This window comes from Gymnogyps californianus, chromosome 10, assembly GCF_018139145.2.
Source record: "Gymnogyps californianus isolate 813 chromosome 10, ASM1813914v2, whole genome shotgun sequence".
Lineage (NCBI taxonomy): Eukaryota > Metazoa > Chordata > Aves > Accipitriformes > Cathartidae > Gymnogyps > Gymnogyps californianus.
This window is the reverse complement of record NC_059480.1, coordinates 23,238,172-23,259,247: the sequence shown is the minus strand read 5'-3', so window position 1 is coordinate 23,259,247 and position 21,076 is coordinate 23,238,172. Positions and strand designations below refer to the sequence as shown.

The window sequence follows — 21,076 nt, the reverse complement described above, 5'->3', positions numbered from 1 at the left end:
AATCAGAGGAAAATTAATGATTTTTAACGTGTGACATAGCATGCAATTTCAGTTTGTTAATACAGAGAAAAGTTATGGAGAACCAAATTTTGGATGATTCTGATGAAAACTGTTATAAACTTCCTTGTAACTCTACATGAAAAAAAACCCCAACCTGTGAAAATGGTATCATCAGACCCGATTATATCCTAATTTATCTTCCATTTCTGCTGCTGAATGGCACAAGGTGCCTTGGAGGGATGAACGAGATCTTGTCTCAGTGTGCTTATTTATGCTATATTGATCCTTACATTCAGTCTTTTCTTAGACCCTAATATTTAGATGTAATCTGAAAACTAAAATGACGAATCTCAAAATCACAGTGTCTGAATGAGGCTTTTTAAACTGTTTTCACGGAGTACAGCAAATGCATCCCTGATCCTGCCTGGGCAGTGAATACTGCTGCAATACAAACAATAATAATTACATTTACTAAGGCAAAGAGAGGCAAAAAATAGAAGTCCGTTTCCATGAAGTAATGAAAGGTACAATAAAAGCCAGTTAGCTGGCATGTCCGCTTTCCCATGGAAACACCAGAAAAGTGAGAACCCTCTGCTGAAATAAAAGCGGTCTCTATGAAAGGAGTAATTTCTTTTTAAAACCTGTGGGCATCCCTACAATTTGGGGCTGCGGTTGCGGGGGCTGCCTCTCCCCGGCGATGGCATACTGGTTCCAGTGGGGCTCGGTGTGGATGGGGAGAGCTGCACACACAGACCTACGCGTCTGATTACCAAGGCTTGAGGCATGCCCATCTATTCCAAATAAAGCCTAACACAAACACTGGGCTAAATGTATTTAGATTATGAGTCCATTAGGGAGGCAAGCATCCTTTTGTTAATCACGTAGATGTGCAGTGCGTAAAACAGCGATGTGGAGGTCTGCCAGAGCCCAGCACAGTGAGAATAAGATAATATTGGGGACTGCTAAGAGAAGGCGATGTCAAAAGGAGACACACAGAGGTGCAATAGCCCTTGCAGATGGCCAAGGTGGGGGCAATGTTCCCAGGGCTTTGTCCCCCAGCAGCAACCAGTTTCCCTGCTGTGGCACGTTGCCGCTGCTCCAGCCGCAGCCCTTCTCTACACATGCAGGATGAAACCACCCCCTCTCCCATCTCAGGGCTGTGGGTCAGGTTAGATGATGCCTTCATGTCTTGTCGAGTTTCTAGGGTTCGCTTGGGTTTCGTACCCTTTTTTTGATTGGGGCAAATCTTAGAAGTGGAGCGAATAGACCAGACAATAACCCGTGTTTGCTTTTGGGGCAGGGAGTGCATTTGTTTTCAACATTAGGGGATCTCCAGTTTACTGCTGCTTTACAACATCTGTGTAAATGGTCCTTGTCCCTCTGAATTCAATATATCTTCTGCTGTAGTTTGGGGATGGATAAGAATTACACGTTTCCACACTAAATAGATTTCCTAGTGCTTAAGTAATTACCAAAGCCCAGAAACATGAGAAGGACCTCAAGTGAAGTGCTTAGGGTTTTGTAGTCTCTAGACATGAGATCATTTTCAGTGTTTTCTTCAGTGTACTGCTTCCAGATGCTGTTCACCCACTAGGGTCTGGAAGCCAGTTATATAGCATTACACAATATGGCATTGCTCAATAGCTTGCATTATGTCCTTTGCATTGCAACCATTTGTTGCATTTAATGGATTATAACTGATACCAACCAACGTCAGAGAAGTGATTTCAGACTGGGTTGTTGTTACAGAAGCCATAGGATGACACCAATAATCACTGCAAGACTAAATAACTATTTACTAAAAATGTTTTATACAAAATGCATGTAGAAAATTTACAATATTTACATGTTACCACAACCTACATCCACAAATAAAAATTTGCTACATTCGCCATTCAACGTGAAGTGAGATGAAAAGTATGATTCAGGGTGCAAATGTACAAACAGAAGTTGCTATATCCTTCCATTCATCTTCAAATGTGTCCTGTCTGATAATTGCTTGATAATCTCTCCCCAAGATAATATCTGGCAAGCATGCCTTTGGATTATTCAAACATAAAATATGATTATTTGGCGTGATCCCTGTTGTGATATGCTCTGCATGCAGAGACCAAGAATATGTACATTTAGATAAAAAAGGAAGATAATGCCAGGGAGCATTCCCCAAGCGACAGCCGGCATGGCGTTATATATTGAGAGTTGAGGAGAGAACATGTAGCAAAAAAATCTGTGTGTAATAGACAGTTTGTCTGAGCATCAGCTGCAAGTTTGTGGAGTCCCCCACGGTTTCCTTCCAGTCCTTTCTAGCAGCCACGACTCCTACGTTACACAAATCGGTTCTTAGCCATAGGGAGGGTTTCTGACTCTAAGCTGCCACCAGTAAATCCGAAATACTTTTTCACAGTTCAAATAAATTGTCTTTCAAATAAGCTCCTAAAATAACATTTCTAAAAAAAAACCAAAACCCAACTAACTTTTTCATATAATAAGTTGCTAAAAAACCCCTCCAACCTGATAACATGGGTCAATCCTGTGCTGAGATCGAAAAGGACGATCCATTTGCAAGGAGAACCTACAAAAGTCATTTCTTCAATATAGCAGACATCCAGATATGTAGGGGATGGCTTTGTTCTCCCTAGCCTTTTCTGGCAGGCAGAAAATTTCTGAATTAAATACTGAAATGAGAAAGAAAACTGTAGAAATATTTTCTGTTCTCTGTTGAAACAGATGATTTGAGAATGAGGCAAACCAAAGTGTTCCAGTAAACGACGAAGAATTTCACATATTTGATTACCACTGAAAACAGTATGCACGACGCTATGTTAAAACAGCAGGCAAAAGTTAAAACTCATCATTTTAGGCTTACGGCAGTGTGTTTCTTTGCCCTAACCTGTCAAAAGGAGGGTATTCCTGAAATTCTTCTCTTGCTGCTCAAACACAGGTATTTCAGTGAGCCAACATACCTGCTTTTCTGAATGACAAAATAAATGCAGGGGCTTGTGTCTATTCATTGCCTCTTGTTGACAAAGTAGTAAGATGAACGATGCACATTTACTCGTGAGGCTCATATGCAAGGGCTGCACAGGGATTTAATTACCAGAATGTGGAGGTGAACGTGAGGGTTCCCACGGCAACCTTAGTGCATTAAAAAAATAGACCACCAGACTTTCTCCTGGCATCATTCTGCTGATGTAAACTAACATTTGCAGAACAACTGTCTTCCTTTCCCTCCAATTTTTTTTCGCTTTCACCTTCTTTTCCCCACTGTTTTCTCTGAACCAGGCCAAAATGCATTCATGGTGCAAACTGGTATCGCTCCACTGACAATGCTGCGGATGTGCCGATTTATGCTACCTGACTTTTGCTGTGGATCTAGCCCACACAGCTTTTCCCCTTTTTTTTTTAATACAAAATAGTCCTACTCATACACTTAAAAAATATAGTGGCCAGTTTTTTAAAAAAAAATATGGTTTAAAAAAAATTATGAAATTTTTCCACCCATTCCTAAAAATAAATCAAAACAGCATTACCTAAATATGCAGCCCTTGTTTAAGTACAGATAGTTGTGTCTATTTTCCTTAAAATATTAGTCATCGGGGTGTGTTATTCTGCATTACATCCTACCAAATACAGGCCAGTACCAATAAACATGGAAGAACCATGTCACGCTTAATTTGTGGCAAATGTCTAATAGAATTCAGTACTTACAGAAAAACACCTTTTTTCTGGATGAAGTACTTGCTGTCAGCAAGTGTAACAGCAACTACGTTACTGAACCTATTGGAAGCCTGGTGAAATCTTTGCAGCACAGCAATTAAGTAAATAGGCACTACCATAATGTGCTGATAAAAATACTGATTGATTTCAAAACCTCTTCTGTGCCATTTCAGCAGCTGGTTTTATGTACAATATCCTGATTAAGACAGACTAATGTGTTTACTCAAGCCATGATCCTGAAAAATGCTTAAGCACATAATTAATTTCAAGCATGTAAATACCCTGATTTAGTCAGACTGTTCGTGTGCTTAAAATTAATTAGGTGCTTAAGTGCTTTGTTAGATGAGATGAAGATGTGCAGTTTGAGTTTCTGACGGCCTTTCAACTTGTGTAAAACTCAGGTTCAAAGAAAAACTTCCAGAGTAATTCCATGGGCATCCGAGAAGCAGTACTTGCAAAGGCTCCTTACAGGAGCTGAGATATTCGAGATGGGGTCCCAATGGAGACCACGAATAAAATTTGCTGTCCAGTCTCAGCCTCGAGTAACCGGACCTGGAGCATCCTCCGTCCCACCTGCTGCGGCTGAGCCGGCACGGGGCATCTCTGCGGAGGTGGCAGCGAGCGCTTACCTGCCTGGGGTTCTGGCCGAAGGTATCATCGGTGGCGTGTGAAATCCTCGCACGCCCCCAGCCTGGCTGGGCAGCCAGCCGCGGTGCCCGTGCCTGCACAAAGCATCGCCCTCCGCAGCTGCAGCCAGCTGCTGCTGCTCCTTCCCGGCTGGCGGGAGAGTATTCGGCACGGTCGGACCTCGCGCTGAGTGAGCTGAGAAAGGGGAGTCTGGTATTGCCGGTATTGCTACAGTGTTTGCTTATTATCCCCCGTTTTATAGAATTTTAAGCTGGTCCTGACTAGGAAAACTGGCTCCTTCGGAGCATGACTTTCATCTTTTAACCGATCATAAAGGCTCCAAAAAAACTTGCTTCTTTGTCCATGTCAACTATGTCACCATTACTGACAGAGACAAAAATCCTGTCCTCTCTTTTCAGCTGAAACACACCACCTTGGTAGATGGAATAAAGTCCATATTCTGCCTTTTTAGACCAGCAGCTTGTTCTTGCACTCTTCATGAGCAAAATGGGTTCTGGGTAATTCGTCAGTTTGTAAACGTATTGGACAAGCTGTTTGGGGTTCCTGATTTGTGCCAACAAATCTGAATCCTCGTCCTCATTTTCACGGAAACGAAAATAAGTTTGTGAGTAGATGTAATAAAAGCCCGTTTGGGGTATCACTAACTCGCCGTTTCTCAGCTCCACGTTGTAAAGGAAAGAATGGCCTTTCCTTGACGATTCCCAGTTGTTTATTTTTTGTCCGTTCCCTCTTCTGGGCGAGGAATCTGCTTGAGAAAAAAAGAGAGAAAATGTTAAATTAAAAGCCAGATAGTGAAGCCAGGTGTCTGCTAGCTGGGGACTCTGGTTTGTAATAACAAAGTAAGGAAACCTGCTCTTCCCCGTGGTTCATTAGGTCCATTCTCAAAACAATTTGAAGGTCCAGAAGTAAGCTGTTTAGCTCTATGTGGGAATTCACAGGAACTACCTTCGTTTTTAATTTCTGTGCTCCCAAATGAGAGAAAAATCATCATGTTGTTACTTAGTAACAAAGTTAAAATATCCATTTGTGTCTGAAACCCTCCAAAGCCGCAGAAACCCTACCAAGCCTTTCATTAATATGGCCTGAATGTCAAGTCTCTCCTGTATCTGTCTCGCATTTCTAATAGGTCTGTCACCATAGCAGCTGGGACTCACACAACTAACGGAAGGAAATTAAAGGAAAGAAAAGAGGAAAACTGAACATGAGGAAGAATGACTTCCCCCCCAATGAAGGTTCCAGAAGAAAAGTTAGGGAGGTACCCAGAGGGAACGGGCTTTCTCCCTGTTCTGCAAGAATTGGCTGAAAAAAACGCTGTCTGGGACAAGAAGACTTTTTTATGATTTGTTTCTTACTATTAACTCAATGCAAGTATTAAAAAGTGTATGTAAGCACGAGGCTAGCAATGAGAGAGTAATTTCTGTGATCTTTAACTGTTTTTAAAGGTTTTTCCTTACTGCGTGGGGACAGGGAATTCTTCCTATTGCTGTTGCCCGTCAGATGGGCCGCGATCCTGTTGACGGGACTGCGCGGTTGCTGCCCATCGGAGTGCGACAGCGTCGGGGCTCTTTCAGCTAAGGAAAGACCAGAAAAGGAACCTCACGTTAGAAGCCAGAATGTTAGAAAGCACGTCTGTCCCATTTGACCTGACTTTAAGGAATAGGTATGTCATTTTTTTAATTGACTAGATCATAGATGGAATGCTACATATTGGCTAATAAGGCTCAAATCTCTCTTTCGCTCTTGCTCTCCTTGAAATGTCTTTATATGCCACTTTGTTCTCCTTTTTCTGCTCCCCCCGCCCAAAATTGCCAATAGACAACTTAAAATAACCCATAGTACCAAACGTTCACATTCACAATCAGCATCTTTTATGGTTACATATTCATAATCTCTACTCCGAATTTCCACTTGGAGGTTGCTCAACGTGTTTAGAGCTGTATGAGCTTCAGCAGAGCTATTCCTTAACTGATCTACGCGTACAGCAGTTCAGTGCTGCTTGTTCCCAGGAGAGCAGACTGTTTAAATGTCCCCATAACACTGTGGGACTGAGGTCTAGAAGCCGAGTCCTCTGTATCCACCTCGGTTACCTTGCTCTAGCCACTTGACCATATTTCTGGCTCCTGAAAATTTACCTTCTAGTAATAAGTAATCATTTTTCAATGACTTGCGGCCAGTACAAGACCTTAGTCAGTGTTTTCTGCACTTTCAAAAAATTAATTGAGTCACTACACATCAGGTGCCACTACCAGCTCCTTTTTGCCACAGATAATAAAATTATTATAATACCGTTGATTGCAGATATGTTTTCCTCGTAGCTTCTTGACATCATCTGCCAACAAACACAGAGAAAATGAATTAGTCTGTCAGCAGAAACTGATAGGTGCAAGAAAAAGAGACTCCTTTCTCAAACTCATGAATAAAGGGTATTCTGGATTTAATCAACAAGCAAATCAAAAAAAGCCTCTTAATTTGTTGTAATAAAGTATTTCTACGTTTACATCTTTTATGTAATGAAATAAGTGGGAAAACATTTTCAAGCGAGTTCAGCCATCTGGGCTTTAAGTCTATTGGAAAATTTGACCCTCATGCTTTTCTCAAATAAGAGGAGATACAGCGTACAAGCATCAGCTTCCATTTGCAGAATACTTGGCAGTGTGCACTTCTGTGGGATCTTAGCTCTGAGAATTTAAATTTCATTTATTTTTATACCTCTGCCTATCCATCCATCTAAGCTCTTAAACCAGCATATCTTACTTTGTGCATTCCCCTTCTTTATAACTGTTTGCTGACTGCTGAAACGAACCAGTTTGGTTACCGACGGTGGTGCAGCTGCAGCAAGCATGCTGACGGTTTGAGATGATTTACCTGGGCGACTAACATGGGCCCTGTATTGCACTTACAGATGGGTGCTGCCCTGCCACATTTCTATTTATCTATCTATCCATCCATCTATATTATTATTATTATCATCATCATCATCATTATCATCATAATCATCATTATAATTTATTATTTCTGGCACCCAGGCTATCTTTTTTTTAAGCAATCAGGGAGCCAGCAGGTATATTAGATGTGTAAATGTCCACCAAATAAACCAATGTTTTTTTAATGCAGAAGTTCAGGGACTTCACTGGCAGAACGTCCACCAAAGGAGCTGAGATCTCTGAATACAAAAAGAGGATCTATTTTGGGCTGCAAGATCTGCCAGGTAAGTTTCAGCCAGAAGTGAATTTTTACAGATAAGCTTTTTTATGTGCTGGAGATGGGATTTTGAGAACCATTCCAGAAGATTTTAGCCTTTCTGATTTTTCAGCCAGGCTTATTTTCTTCTCTGTAGCCAAAATTATATGTATTGTGTGTAAGTCATGCAGGAGATGGTGTTCTCTGAATGCTGAGCTGGGAAGGTGCTGTGCCCGATGCTGTGTGCTCGCTCGCTCTTTCCTCCCCTAATGCATTACACAGCTCATGACTAGACCGTTCCTCAGGCACCTTTTTACCTCTCCCCGTGTTACATTTCATCTCATTTTCTCATGCCAGTCTCCCTGTATTTCCAAAGAGGGAGTGACACCTCTGCTAGCACTATGATCTCTATGGTCAGGTAGAAAACAAGCTCGAGTCAAACACTTCTACCCTGAGGTATTTCAGACAAGCCAACCTATCACTGAAATTCACTTAGTAAAAACTGGCTGTCTTTGCTTTATTACTTCCTGCATGTAGTGAAACCAGTGTCACGGGGTTTTTTTGGCTTCAGTGCGAGCACTCTGCAGCTGAAGCTGTGGCTTGACTATTGCTTTGCAGTAAAACAATCCAAGAGCCTCCCTTTATTCTGCCATTAGGATTCTCTGAATTGTAATATCACCAAGCGCACTGTTTCAGCGTGTCTGTTCCCAAATACCTTTTTAATTAACTTTCCCAGGTGCCACTTTACTTGCCAGCAGGGATCAGCCGCTCTGTCTTCGCTTTCGATTAGATCCAAGTTTTGGATGAAATTTCCGATTTCCTCCCCGGTGAGACAAGCAATGCCACTCTTGGAGTACGTGTCCCGGAGCTGCAGCAGAAGGGAAAGCCAGGATTTTTCATCTGTGATGTGCTTACAGATGTTGAGCTGTGGTATGTCACTAAATTCACTATGCTTAGGAACACGCTTTCTTTTCTTTAAAGCATTTGCTAGTATGGTGCAAGTTATGACTATATAGACAGCACGAGTAATTCATCCTGATTTTACATATTTATTTAACTATGATGGCATACCTAATACACAAAAATATACTTACATTATCTCCATGGACATAAATTCGATATCCAGCACTCAACTTAATAAGCTTTGTGAAAATTCAATACCCAAATCACTGATGTTGTGAATTCTTTAGTTTCTCTAGTCCTGCATTAAAAACATTTCTTTTGCACAAGGGATTTTTCTTCACAAACTATTGAGGATGAAATCAAATACCAGATGTTAAAAGTATTTTCCATTCTGTCTTTTCAGCCAATGCCACTACAGTCCAGGCTTTCACTGACATATATCCATACCATATCCTCCCCATAGCCAGTTTGGGGTCTCTCTGTAACTGTATTTGACCTAATGGTCCAGAACAAAGTCCAGACAACAGAAACGACATTTGGCTCCAAATAAAATTATAATGCTGAACGCTTGTGACACGGGCCTATGTCTATACCCTCTAGTCACAGAGAAAGCACGTTTTCTTCTGATAAAGAGAAATGAATTTGAAAAGAGTGGCAAAACCCCTGTTGGCTCCAAGGGAATCTGACCGGGAGAGTTTATATCATAGCGGAAAGCTCTTCCCGAGCCCCGCAGCATCCGCAGGGCGAGGCGACGCACACAACTCCAGCTGGCGCTGTTGGTTAACGTACGAGCACATAACCTACGAGCAGATAACCTGCGCTGCCTCCAGCACATGCCAGCAGAGATCAGCTCCTGTTTGCTTTGTTGCTGCTGCATCAGCTATAAAGACTGGTGAGGCTGCTTGTGCCAGCAAAGTACTACAGGAACTTGGAAGAAACAGCAATCAGCAATAAACGTGCAAAGTACTCAGATGGATTTCTGGTTGTAACATTTAAATTTCACTCTTCTTATGTTAAAGAAGTGTGGTTTGGTTTGCTAAACAGATACATTTATTCTACAAGTACCAGTTTCAGCTGTCCCTGAGACTGGGGTATTGAAAGCAACAAATGGAGTCACCTCCTCCATGCTTTTCCTGCCTGTTAGAAAACAAAGGCGTTTAGGAAGAGATTTCCAGCTCCAGGAGGATTAGGAGAATTCACCCACACTACCCTGCAAGTCCTACCGGGTTGAACAGCACCTTCGGTTTGCAGCAGCAGACTCTATTGAGCTTCATCTATTACATGAAACGATTTTGTATTTTGTAGACATCGGAGTGAAATGGGGCCACCACTACGAGTGTTTGTGAAGGTTTCTGTGTCTTTGCTGAGGAGTACAGTGATATTCTTAAATCAGGCTTCTTGTTTCACGATCTCACAGTGATTAAAATTACGTGCGTACTCAGGTAAAACGGCACTTAAAACTAAGGGCTCTGACAGATTCAATAGCTTCTATAACAAAGTAGTTTGATGAGTTTTCAAAAAAAAAAAAAAAAAAAAAAAAAAAAGTAAGCAGTTGAGATGTTATGTTTATACTCTTACCAGATCTGCTACAGAGCTCTCACCTCTGAGCTTTGCCCTCCAATCTGGAAGCAAACAGTCCTGCGCTTCTGCCTTCTCCTTACCTGCATACTTTTCCCCCAAACAGCTTTACTATCCTGGCATTGGAACAGTATTTTGCATGCATTTTGAAATCCTCAGGGAATGCAACCTTGTATCAGCACCGTATGGTACTGCAGGTTTGGTATTTCTGTTTTATGGGTAGAGAAAGCAAGGCATCAAGGTGTTGTAAGACTTACTCAAATGAGGTTTATCTGTAGCACTGAAGTCTTTTAGGGACAGGAGTCCTGCAGGAACACTATCTTGTAAAGCTTCTCTCCTACTCTAGGAGTAGCGCATGGACTGTTTTCAAAACAGAAGGAAGTCTGAGGATATTTTCCTTGCAGCCCCGTATCCTGAAGCACAATGAAATTTACTGTGCTTGTGTGTCAGCACTTCCTTCCATAGCAAAACTGCTAAACAAATGGTCGTATTCGTAGTCCTACTCAGATTACTACAGCTGTAGAGGAAAAAAAACCTGCTAGTTATACATTATTCTTTTTGTAAAGATAAAAATATCTGCAGTCTGTGCAGCCATAGTAATTCGGTGAAGGTGTAGAAATGCAGATATTGTGAACAACAACGAAAAAAATGGGCAGACAAAAATCACAGTTTATCTTTTGAGATTTATTCCACATGCACCACGTGGGTGTGGGGGTAGCAGACTGTGTTTCTAGATAAGCTTTTTCCTTGTTTATTGTGCACCAGATGGCACATGCAAGAATTTGTGCTTAAGGTACCCCCTCCAGAGCCAGCAACCTTACTTTGTAGCCCAGCAGAACTTCAGCGTGGGCAGATTTAGCTTTTCACACTAAATGCAGGCTTGTTGTTCTTCAGAAACAGCGAGTTGTATTTTGGGCAAGTATCACTAGATGTGGTTGTGTCCCACGTGTACATATTTGAATAAAAGGAAGGGAAAGGTAAGTGTGGTTACTAATTACTTAGATTGGCAAGCTTATTAGCAAAGGACTCTGAACTGTATGCATGAAGAGACGAGAATGCATTTATGTATTTTTCTTCATATCAGCAGTATTATGTAACCTGATTTCACAAAATCCACACATTTCTGTGACTCCCCCATTTCACCAAATATGGGACAGCCACCGCTCTAAACTTTGCAGGAGAATCTGTTTCATACATTTCCAAAGTATGAGCATTGGCTCACATTGTAGAATACCGTACATCCTTTAACATTTGCTTCACAGAGGACTTTGACATCTCACAAGACTCCACCTATTAAATTCGATGTGGAATAAATGCACAGGTAACATAACATTTTACATTTATGCAATACTTTCTGAAGTTGTGTAACTGTAGTACACTTACCTGCGGTTAGGTTTACCTTTGTGCCGGGGAGCACAACATACTGGTACAACTTAGAGCAGGATAATAAATTTTCGGCAAGACACTCAGGGAAACCCTGAGTAGTAGGGGGTCAATGAAAAGCAGGACCACACACATAAAGGCTCATGGGACTATCAACTAAATGTAATTTTCTTGGAACGCAAATAATCTTTTGCAGGAAGAGGAAATAGTTAAGCAGCAGCTAGCAGGCTTGAAGGGTGGCTGCAAGGAGACCAAAGCATCTAGACTATACAATGGGTATTTTACAAGTCATTCTGAGGAATTCAGTGGTGTTTGCTGTCTGGGTGAAGTTCCTTTGGGATTAGTCACTGTCTTAAAACTGTGTGTTTTCCTAGAGGAGGCATTTAAAAGGCACCTCAGCTTTTCTCAGTCTTTTTTTCCCTGTTGTCTATATGAATATCCAGTTGACAGAGGCTGCTCTTGCAGCCCTCCGAGCGCCACTAACGTTTCTGCAGTGCTGATGGGGCACGGCGGTGTGATGAGATAGCAAGTTTGGCGCGCTAATGAAAAGCACATTTGCTATTTCGCTGCAAAAACGCCTGACTTTGAGGGGGAAAAAAACCCAAACAAAACAAAACAAAGCCCAAAAACTTTTTAATTGTTCTTGCCTTGAACTCCGTCCCCTGCATGCATACCCACGGCCCACGGAAAGCCTAGACAAAGGAGCAGACACACGCACAGCGAAGTTCTTTTGTCTGCGGAGTGCTGGGGATGGCTCTGCTCTCCTGCTAAACAAACCCTTGGGAGCTGCCTGCAGCTCCGCTCGCATGGCTGGCAGACCTGCAGCCGGCTGCTGCACCGAGCGCGGACAACGGCCGCCCGCGTTTCTGGCTCTCCTTCCTTTTTTTGGCCAAGAAAAAGAAGGGAGAAAAAGGGAGAGAGCGGGGTCCCCCCCCCCAGGTTGCCTGCCCCCACCAACCTGTTTGAGCTCGTTGGTGAAGTAGAGGAAGGTGACGGCCACGCAGACGGACTGCAGGAGCACGGCGGCGACGAGCACGGCCCCGCAGGTCTGCCCGGGGCTGGGACCGGCCGCGGGCAGCATCATGGCCGGGCAGGGCTCGCCCGAAGCAGCGCTGCGCTCCTCGCTCGGGAGGCTTTTCCCTCCGGGGGAGGAGCGGGCCGGGCCGGGCTGGGGGGGGACTCAGCCGCCGCTGTCCCGCGGCGAAGTGCGGCCCCCCCCTCCGACAGCCCGCCCGTTCCGCAGCCCGCCCCGGCCGGCCGCTCGCCCGCCCCCCGGCAGCCCCAGCCCCGCGGTGGCCAGCGGAGAGGGCGGGACCCTGCCGCCCCCCGCCCCGCCCCGCCCTGCCCCGCCCCGGCAGGCCGGGTGGGTGCCGCCGCGGCGGGGCTGGGGTGCGGGTCCTGGCGGGCGGTTCCAGCTGCTGCCTGCCCCCCCCCCCCCGAGGTGGGAGTCATCTCTCAGCCGTCCCACTGCAGAGCATTTCTGAGCAACTTTTCTGAGCGATCTCCAGTTAGGGAATGGTGGAAATAACAGGATTTTGTAAGAGATGAAGGCTCTGGTTAAGAGCACAGAGAGGCCCAGAGTTTCCTGGCTCCAGGCTGTGTTATCCTTCTCTGCAGCTTCTCCTGTAGAGCTGGTGCATCGCAGAAACGTGCCTGTGGGCCGACGACCTGTACCTGTGCCAGGAACTCCGACGACCTGTACCTGTGCCAGGAACTCCAGCCCAGTGCTGCCATTGCAACCTCGCAGACAGCACAGCTTCTCCCCCCAGTCGTGACATGCTTAATGTCACGGTACATGAACGCCACGTACATTTTAGGCTTTCTTTATCTGAAGTCACTTTGGGTTTGGTTGGTTGGTTTTCAAACCTCTGAGACTCCTGCTGGCAAACTTTTCTCCAAACTGTTGAGCCCAGATAGCAGTTTGCCAAAGGCACGTGCGTGATTTAGGATGTGTCCGTTGACTTTCACTGGGGTTTTGATACCTTCATCTCACACAGACTGTGGATTATAAGCAACTTCATAATTATCCGCAGATGCTTCAAAATCAGCAGAGGTAGCACTGGTATGCTGGTAGCTGACAGTGCAGCCATGGAAAATTGGGATTTGTCCTGGTTTCAGTTTCAAATCCAAGTGCAGAGACTTGATTTAGTTCACTTTCACACTGTTGCTGTGGGGCAGTACGAAAATTTGGCCTCTGCCCAACATCCGTAACCTGAGTGCTAGGTGGGAGTCCTCAGTACAGCTAGAGGGCAAAATTAAAACAACGGTCTCTTCATCTCTCCTGACTATCAAGAAGATCTTCAGAAGATGTAACTGCATTGTGTTGAACCATTTACAGGGAAATGAATTGGTTTTTCTTCCATCATAATATAGCAAAACAATCCCCAAATCCCTGTTTAACGTGGCAGCAGGCAGTTTATTTATCTGGCTTTTTGTAGCATTCAATCTGTGTGCCAAAACATTTCAGATCTGTGTAATTCCAACACACATGTCAGATGGGGAGGATTAACATTTTCTTGCAAGTGAGCTCACGATCTCCTCCTATGTCTTCTGAGCAAAGTAAATGTGACATTTTGCGGTCCTTCTGCTTCGCAGCATGCCAAGCCCTTTCTGAGCAGGCTAGCGGGACTCCTGTTCACTTTTACTTAATGCAAAGTAGCTCTCTGCATCAGCTTCACAACAGGAGCTTCTTACAGATTTTAGCACGTGCACAAAAGAATCTGACAAAAAACCAATCTGCATCCTACTTTGTTTATCATGGTTCATAAATTCCTAAGAAAGAAATCTTATCTGAGGGAGCCATGTGAAGAGTCAATTAAAAGGTGGTAAACTAACTTGGAGGAAGATTCCTGCCTGCTAAAGAGAGTTTGTGCGGATTTTCATTCCAAATGTTCAGGTCAGTCCTACTCATTTGAAGGAAACAAAACTTCTTTCAGTGTTTCCTTTCAAAAAGAATAGAAACAAAAGTGAAAGGAAGCCCAGGGCACTACAGAGCACTCGTGTTGTTGTTCACATTTAGGAGTTGGTCTTTATTCTGTGTTTTTCTAACCTCTTCACGGATTTCTCCCCAATCTACAACTCATAACAGAACTATTTTTGTGGGTAAATGTACCAATGAAAGATTTTTTCAAGAGCCATGTACTCAGCTTGTAGATGTCTACCAGGCACGGGCCATGTCCCCCTGACCCATCATTTGAAATCCTCCATGGATATTCCATATGTCTCTGATTTAATACTTGTTTAGTTAGTGCCAGTGTTGTAAGGCAAAATTAATGAAGTTTGTTTTGAAAAGAACAATGAGGAAAACAAGGAAAAAACCCACTCAAATCTGTCTCTTCCAAAAATGATCATGTTGCATTTCTTTCTGAAGTTTTCAGGTCTTAAAATCTCATTGTACAACGATAAAATGTTTATGGGTTTCCACACCGACACAGGATACTACGAGAGTGAAACTCCAACCTTTTTCACCATGGAATACACTTGAAAATCTTTGCTACTTTCAATGCTTACTTTTCCGCAGTCAATTTTTGTCTCTAATAAGTGTAAACTTATACTGAAAAGAATTTGTTTCAAAGGTTCTGAGAGTGTAAAATTACTGTTTTGATGAAATTGTACCACAGTAAAACTGTGAGGTCGTGACACCAGTGGGAAGGAATGTTGTTAGTGCCCGTTTAAACAAAACCAAGTTCTGTGCATTTGGGTAGCGCTAGACCGAAGCAGCTCCCCAGCAAAACCTCTGATTCTTCCTGGCTCCTTCATCCTATTAAAGCTTACTCAGTGAGCCGTTTAATTAGAGATAAACCTTAATCTGTCCTGCAGACTCAGGACCTGTGTTACTTGGCATGTCAAGGAAACACCTGGCAGTGGACCTGCCATACCTCTCCGCCAGCAGTGTGACTAGCAGGAATCTGTAATGGCTCTGAAAATGTGCAAAAATGAAGGGAAGAGTGTCTTGAAAAGTCCTTAGTTCTCATTCCTCACTGATTGCAGTGATGGGGGTGATGAAGATGTTTTCAGAGGAGGACAGAGGTTCACCTGTGTTCATACATATACTTCTCCGGTGATGCAGGGCTGTTATTCCCACGGCTGTCACTCCCCGCCAGCCCCAGCACAGCAGGGCCGTGCTCGTTTTCCAAGGCAGAGAAAGCAGAGTTGACTTTCTGCTATATAGCAGTTCTCGACATTGATTTCTCTGCTGAGCAGCAAAGGAGGTCGTGTTTTTCATCACAGGTATCAGAGCATGTAATTGTAGTGCTGTAGCTGCGGAGAGGGAATTTAACCATGCTGGAGAGGAAAGCAGCCCCACGGCTGTGCTTTCAGCCTCCTGGGAGCATGGCTCAGGTTGAGCTTTTTGTCCCCAAAGATGCTATGACCGCTTAAGTCTTCCTTCACAAGCTAACGCCTAACTTAGGTACCCGATTCCCACCAGAAGATACCTGAATGCTGCTGTTGGTTTGGGCTTTGCTACTCCAGCCGTTAGTTCCTACCATGAAGCCGCTGAATATTTGGCTGTAAGAGCACAGTAAGAGATCGCTGTGTCTGCTCTCCTCCCTGAAGGGAAGGGGCAATCCGTGCCCGCCTCTGCAGCCTCCCAGGGCACGCGTGGGGCACTGCCACGCTCTGCTTCAGGGGCACGGGTCATGAACAGCCTCATCCCGTCAAGCCTCCTGATTAAGCAGGCACAAAAAGCATGGTTTGCGCCAGGCAGCGCAGAGTTAACCTTGCACAGTGGTCCTCATTTTTGCACATGTGCTGGACAGATCACATTTTGGCTCTTGCGGTTTGTTCATTCCTTCGTGGTCCATGCGCCAGATTCAGACCTCATGTTTTGCTGTCAGTTGCAAACCATTGCAAATTCATGACTTAATCATGATTTATACTGTCATGGGATCAGAATGAGGATCTGTTTATCAGTGCAATGCCCTTTTTGCCTATAGAGTTACACAAACAACAGCAAAGGCCCAAAATGCACCTGTGAATTAATTTATTCAGACCTGATGTCTCTCTTTCAATGCCCCAAGCAGTGGATTTGATAAATAGAGCAGGGAATATACTTACGTACGCATGCCACACTCATTTCCAATAATGCTGTAGCATTAGCGCTCCAGACCTAACTTTGGATCTCTCATTTTTAGTTGATGAAATACTTAACCTTTTGCCTGTTAATGTACTGTATATATTTTAAGCTTTTTCATTATGTCAGTTATATAGGGGTACTTCCAACCGTATAGCGTCCTTTATAAGCACTCTTCATCTTTAAGAGAATTAGTCCTTCTTTAGCTTTCTACAAAAAGTTTGTACTTAGAAAGCCAGTTCTTGAGTAGAACAGGAGCAGTGGCAGCCGTATTCTCCAGATTTGTACCTCTTCACAAGATCAGTAACCATGGATTTGAGGTTTGTTGGCAGCATCTTGGCGAAGTCAACTCTTGTGCTTTACGCTGTCCTGGCCAACCAGCCTGGTTTATTAGGTTGCTGTGGCTTAAAAAGCAAAGAGCACCTTCCTGATGCTGAACTTCCCTGTGAGTTTTGGTAAAACTCCAGCCGTGGGCTGCGGTACCGCGCATGGTACCTGCTCTTCTGACATCCACTGGCCGAGCCAAATGCCAGGGATTGTCACCAGGCACGTCCCAGTAAAGCACGTAGACGTTACTCAGCGAATCAGTGCAATTAGTTTCACTGGAGTGCCTCGGTCCAAGATTCCTTGTCATGTTTTTTAATGTAAATGGTTTCTGTGTCACTGTTTTAATTATTATTTGTAGTGCTGCAACTCAGCATTTCAGTTCCACGGGAAAGTCTCACATTTCAAAATTTCTGTTTGTCTTAGAATGAAAGGTTTTGGTTAAAGAAAAATTTCAAAAAACTTCATTTTGGAATAGTTGAAATGACTTTATCATTAGAATAACGTATTGTCATGGTTTAACCCCAGCCAGCAACTAAGCACCACGCAGCCGCTCGCTCACTCCCCCCACCCAGTGGGATGGGGGAGAGAATCGAAAAAAAAACCTCGTGGTTGAGATAAAGTCAGTTTAATAGGTCAGAAAGGAAGGAAAAATAATGATGATGATGATGATAATAACATGACAATAATAATACTAAAAGAATTAGAATATACAAAACAAGTGATGCACAATGCAATTGCTCACCACTCGCTGACCGATGCCCAGTTAGTTCCCAAGCAGCGATCTGCCCCTCCCGGCCAACTCCCCCCAGTTTATATACTGGGCATGACATCATATGGTATGGAATATCCCTTTGGCCAGTTTGGGTCAGCTGTCCTGGCTGTGTCCCCTCCCAGCTTCTTGTGCCCCTCCAGCCTTCTTGCTGGCTGGGCACGAGAAGCTGAAAAATCCTTGACGTAGTATAAACCCTACTTAGCAACAACTAAAACCATCAGTGTTATCAACATTATTCTCATCCTAAATCCAAACCACTGCACTATACCAGCTACTAGGAAGAAAATTAACTCTATCCCAGCCGAAACCAGGACACGTATATACCCATTGTAAGGGCTATATGGCTATACATATTCCCGTATGTCCCTTGAGATCACTAAGGTAGAAGCAACTCATTTCAGCTGCAGATCCCAAGGCTGGATCTGGCCATGTGGCTATTACCTTATTACATGACCAGCCTTGTGTGAAGCACTGGATGATGCTAAGGGCCCCTTGCTAAGGGAGCGAAGGGGAAGTTTACAACCGCTTTTAAGTCTTTCTTTATATTATATTAGCAACGTGATAATGTTGAAACAGGTTCATTGCAGCCCCAGCTCTGGGGGAAGCTGGGAGGAAATCCACAACACACCTAGGTGCCTCTGCAACATTTCAGAAAGAGGAAGAATTGTCCCTGGCACATAGCAAAGCCTTGCTAAGCAATCACCTTAAGCCTTGAAGCATGAAATTTTATTATCTTTACCATAGGTGAGTGCTTTTAACCTCCACTGAAAATGGACGACAAATATTTCTCTTATTTCTCTTTAGGGTGCCAGATATGTGTGCAAAGAAATGACGTTTTTGGAGGCTTCTTCATGGTAAAGCATCTGTCATACTTGTCTTTGTCTGGACTACGGTTCCTCCTGGGACAGATTAAAATCAATAACAAGGCTGTAGGTAGAGAACGGAACGAAATTTCTGCTTCCTCGCTGAGGGAACCTGCCATTTGCCCTCCCGTGTGCTGTCGACGTTGCGGCCGGGGCTCCTGCTCAGATGTGTTCTCCCAGCTGGCGACAAAATGCTGTGAGTGCAGAGGAAATGGGGAGAAGCAGCTGGGGATGATTTTTACTTACGTGAAAACTCCTTCCTTGTTCCTGTAACTAGTAAAACGGCCATAATGGATTGGACCGTATATTTGTATTATATTAATTGGATGGACTATTTTCTCTCTTGTGATTGAAAAAACATGGAGTGAAGTTACATTCTCAGCTCTGTCCAGCAGAATCTGTTTTCCTGAAGTCTTGGTTTGGCTTGGTCTACAAGATATTTAATCCATATTGAGTATGTGTGGATTTGGTTTTGTATTTATATCAGCACAGCCATCACGAAGATATACTAATGAAAGTGGGAAATAGGTTGGTTTGTATTTGCATCTACTCATCTATGCATCTACAGCAAGAGCATCATGTCATATAAGGTGATACCCATTGCTGTGTGTAAACTTTCTGGGTTTATTCACTCTGTGTCCTACTGCCGTGGAGGTTTTGGGACTGCTTGGTGGCTGCTTTGTTCTGGGGAGTGATTTTGGTAGCAGGTGAAGTGGACACTGCATATACTGGTCTTTGCGTTAGCCTCGACACAGACACTGGGAAGTACTGTGGACTGCTCTGATCCATGGCATGTGAATCTGGCTCCTGGATGACTGCTGAAGTGCTGCATACTTCAGTCTAGATACTAATTATTTTAAGACACAAAGGTTTTTCTACCATTTCTTTTATGCCTATTGAAAGACTGCATGCCAGTAGCTAGAAAGACTCATCTGCTCAGTCTTTCATGCTGTGGGATTAGTATAAAAAATAGGCAATAACAAGAAGAGGATGTGGCCACAAATATTGTAGCTATTTAGCCCTGAGTGAGAGACATGGAGAACTTTCTGGGAGTGGGGTCTAGTGACTCTCACTTGGGAAACACTTTTAAATCCTTCACTGTGGTGGTACCTGCAACATCTCAAATGTAGTTCTTTTCAGATTAACAGCTGTGAATTCAGGGGGGCTGCGAGAGCTCAGGGACTACCCAGGTTAGCCAGGGCTAGACAAGACTGTCCAGAGGGTTAGAGGGAAACTTCAGAGGCTGGTGAGCAGAAAACACATGGCAGTGAAGTCAGTGCAAGACTGGCAGAACTTGAATTACTTGTGCAGATTGCTGGGTTATCAGTTAGTTGAAGCAAAGCTGAAAGGAAACATTGGACTTGGTGAACATGCCAGTGATATCACGGTGGTGATAAAAAATACACATGCTTTTATGTTATAGAAGGTATTGCAGAAATGTCATGCAAACATTATAATGGAGTTACAGAACTACCTTTTTGTGTACCTGGATCTTCGGCGGCCAGTTTGCATTTTCAGTGACACGAGCAGCAAAGGCATATTCCTTCTCTCCTGAAAAATGGGTCATTATATAGTGGGGAGCAGAAGTTCCCCATAGCTACTGGCAAAGAGAGTACTAAAACAGCTCTATGGCCAGACTGCCACAGGGATGGAGCCTGAATTGGTCTGGCGTTGTTTACAGATGGCAAATTTTGCCAGGTGCAAGATGTTTGCTTGGGCTTGTATGGCACTGAAACTCAGTAAACAGAAAGGGCTTGAGGAAGAATAGAAAGCGAAGCTGTCTCCTGGGTCAATATGCGTTTTAGTTTCATCATTCTTACTCCAAAGTTGTGTAATATTTAACTGAAAAAACATTTATAACTATAACAATATTTAACTAAAAGTAAACTGCAGTGTACTTCACTGAGCTGCAGTATATTTACTCTCGGGGCTAAGTTTTTCGCTTTTCCTTGCTCAAATTTTTCAAGTTGAACTCAAGCTGACATCAATTTGCAAAACAAGAACTTGAGTGTCTGGGAATAAAAAACATATAACAAACACTTCCCCAGCCTCTTCAAAGCAGGATTTCCTTATTTACTTGGGAAGGAAGTTGGAAAAGATTCCTGACAATAAATAGCTAATGTAAAAAAAACTTAAAGTGGAGAACATAGCATTTTTTAAAAAAATCAGTGGTTTAGAGCTGTGACAATGACAGTGATTGCTATATGCAACCCAGTACCTCGTTCTGGGCAACCCACAGCACTTGTTTTTTCCCCTTAATTTTTAGCTAGTACTGAGATGTGAGTTAATACAGGAGTAGTCCACCAAGAAAACCCTGGAGACTTTTTCATATCTTAGCAAGCAAAACATTCCCAACTTGCGTACTCAATTTTGTTCAGTCATTACTCTTATTTGTTTGCACACCACAACAACATCAGCAGATTAACTACTACTCTGGTCACACAGAGTTGTTAAGTGATTTATTAACTAGAAAGTTTATTCAGGTAACGCAAATAAAGTCCATCTGAAAACAAAATGTGAGATGTCAACACTTAGAAGGAAAGAGCTTTCACGGAGGTGCTTTGAGTCTTATCAAAGTCTTATCCTTCTTTATCCCAGGTGTCTTCTCAGACCAGAGTGCACAGGATTCAG

The 21,076-nt window shown here is 43.5% G+C and overlaps 1 protein-coding gene across 2 annotated transcripts; it reads right to left on the bottom strand.

Annotated features, from left to right (window-relative positions):
- Nucleotides 1-1,772: 1,772 nt before the first annotated feature.
- Nucleotides 1,773-12,490, bottom strand: TNFSF10 (TNF superfamily member 10). 2 transcript variants are annotated; one of them, XM_050902378.1, is made up of 5 exons: nt 12,368-12,490; nt 8,261-8,413; nt 6,652-6,694; nt 5,820-5,936; nt 1,773-5,113 (listed from the first exon to the last, which is right to left on the bottom strand). In XM_050902378.1, exons 1-5 carry the CDS (start codon nt 12,488-12,490, stop codon nt 4,665-4,667), a joined length of 885 nt encoding a protein of 294 aa, XP_050758335.1. In that variant the 3' UTR covers nt 1,773-4,664. The 2 variants fall into 2 exon arrangements, with proteins under 2 accessions (XP_050758335.1, XP_050758336.1); XM_050902379.1 differs by having other exon boundaries at nt 1,773-5,110.
- Nucleotides 12,491-21,076: the final 8,586 nt, after the last annotated feature.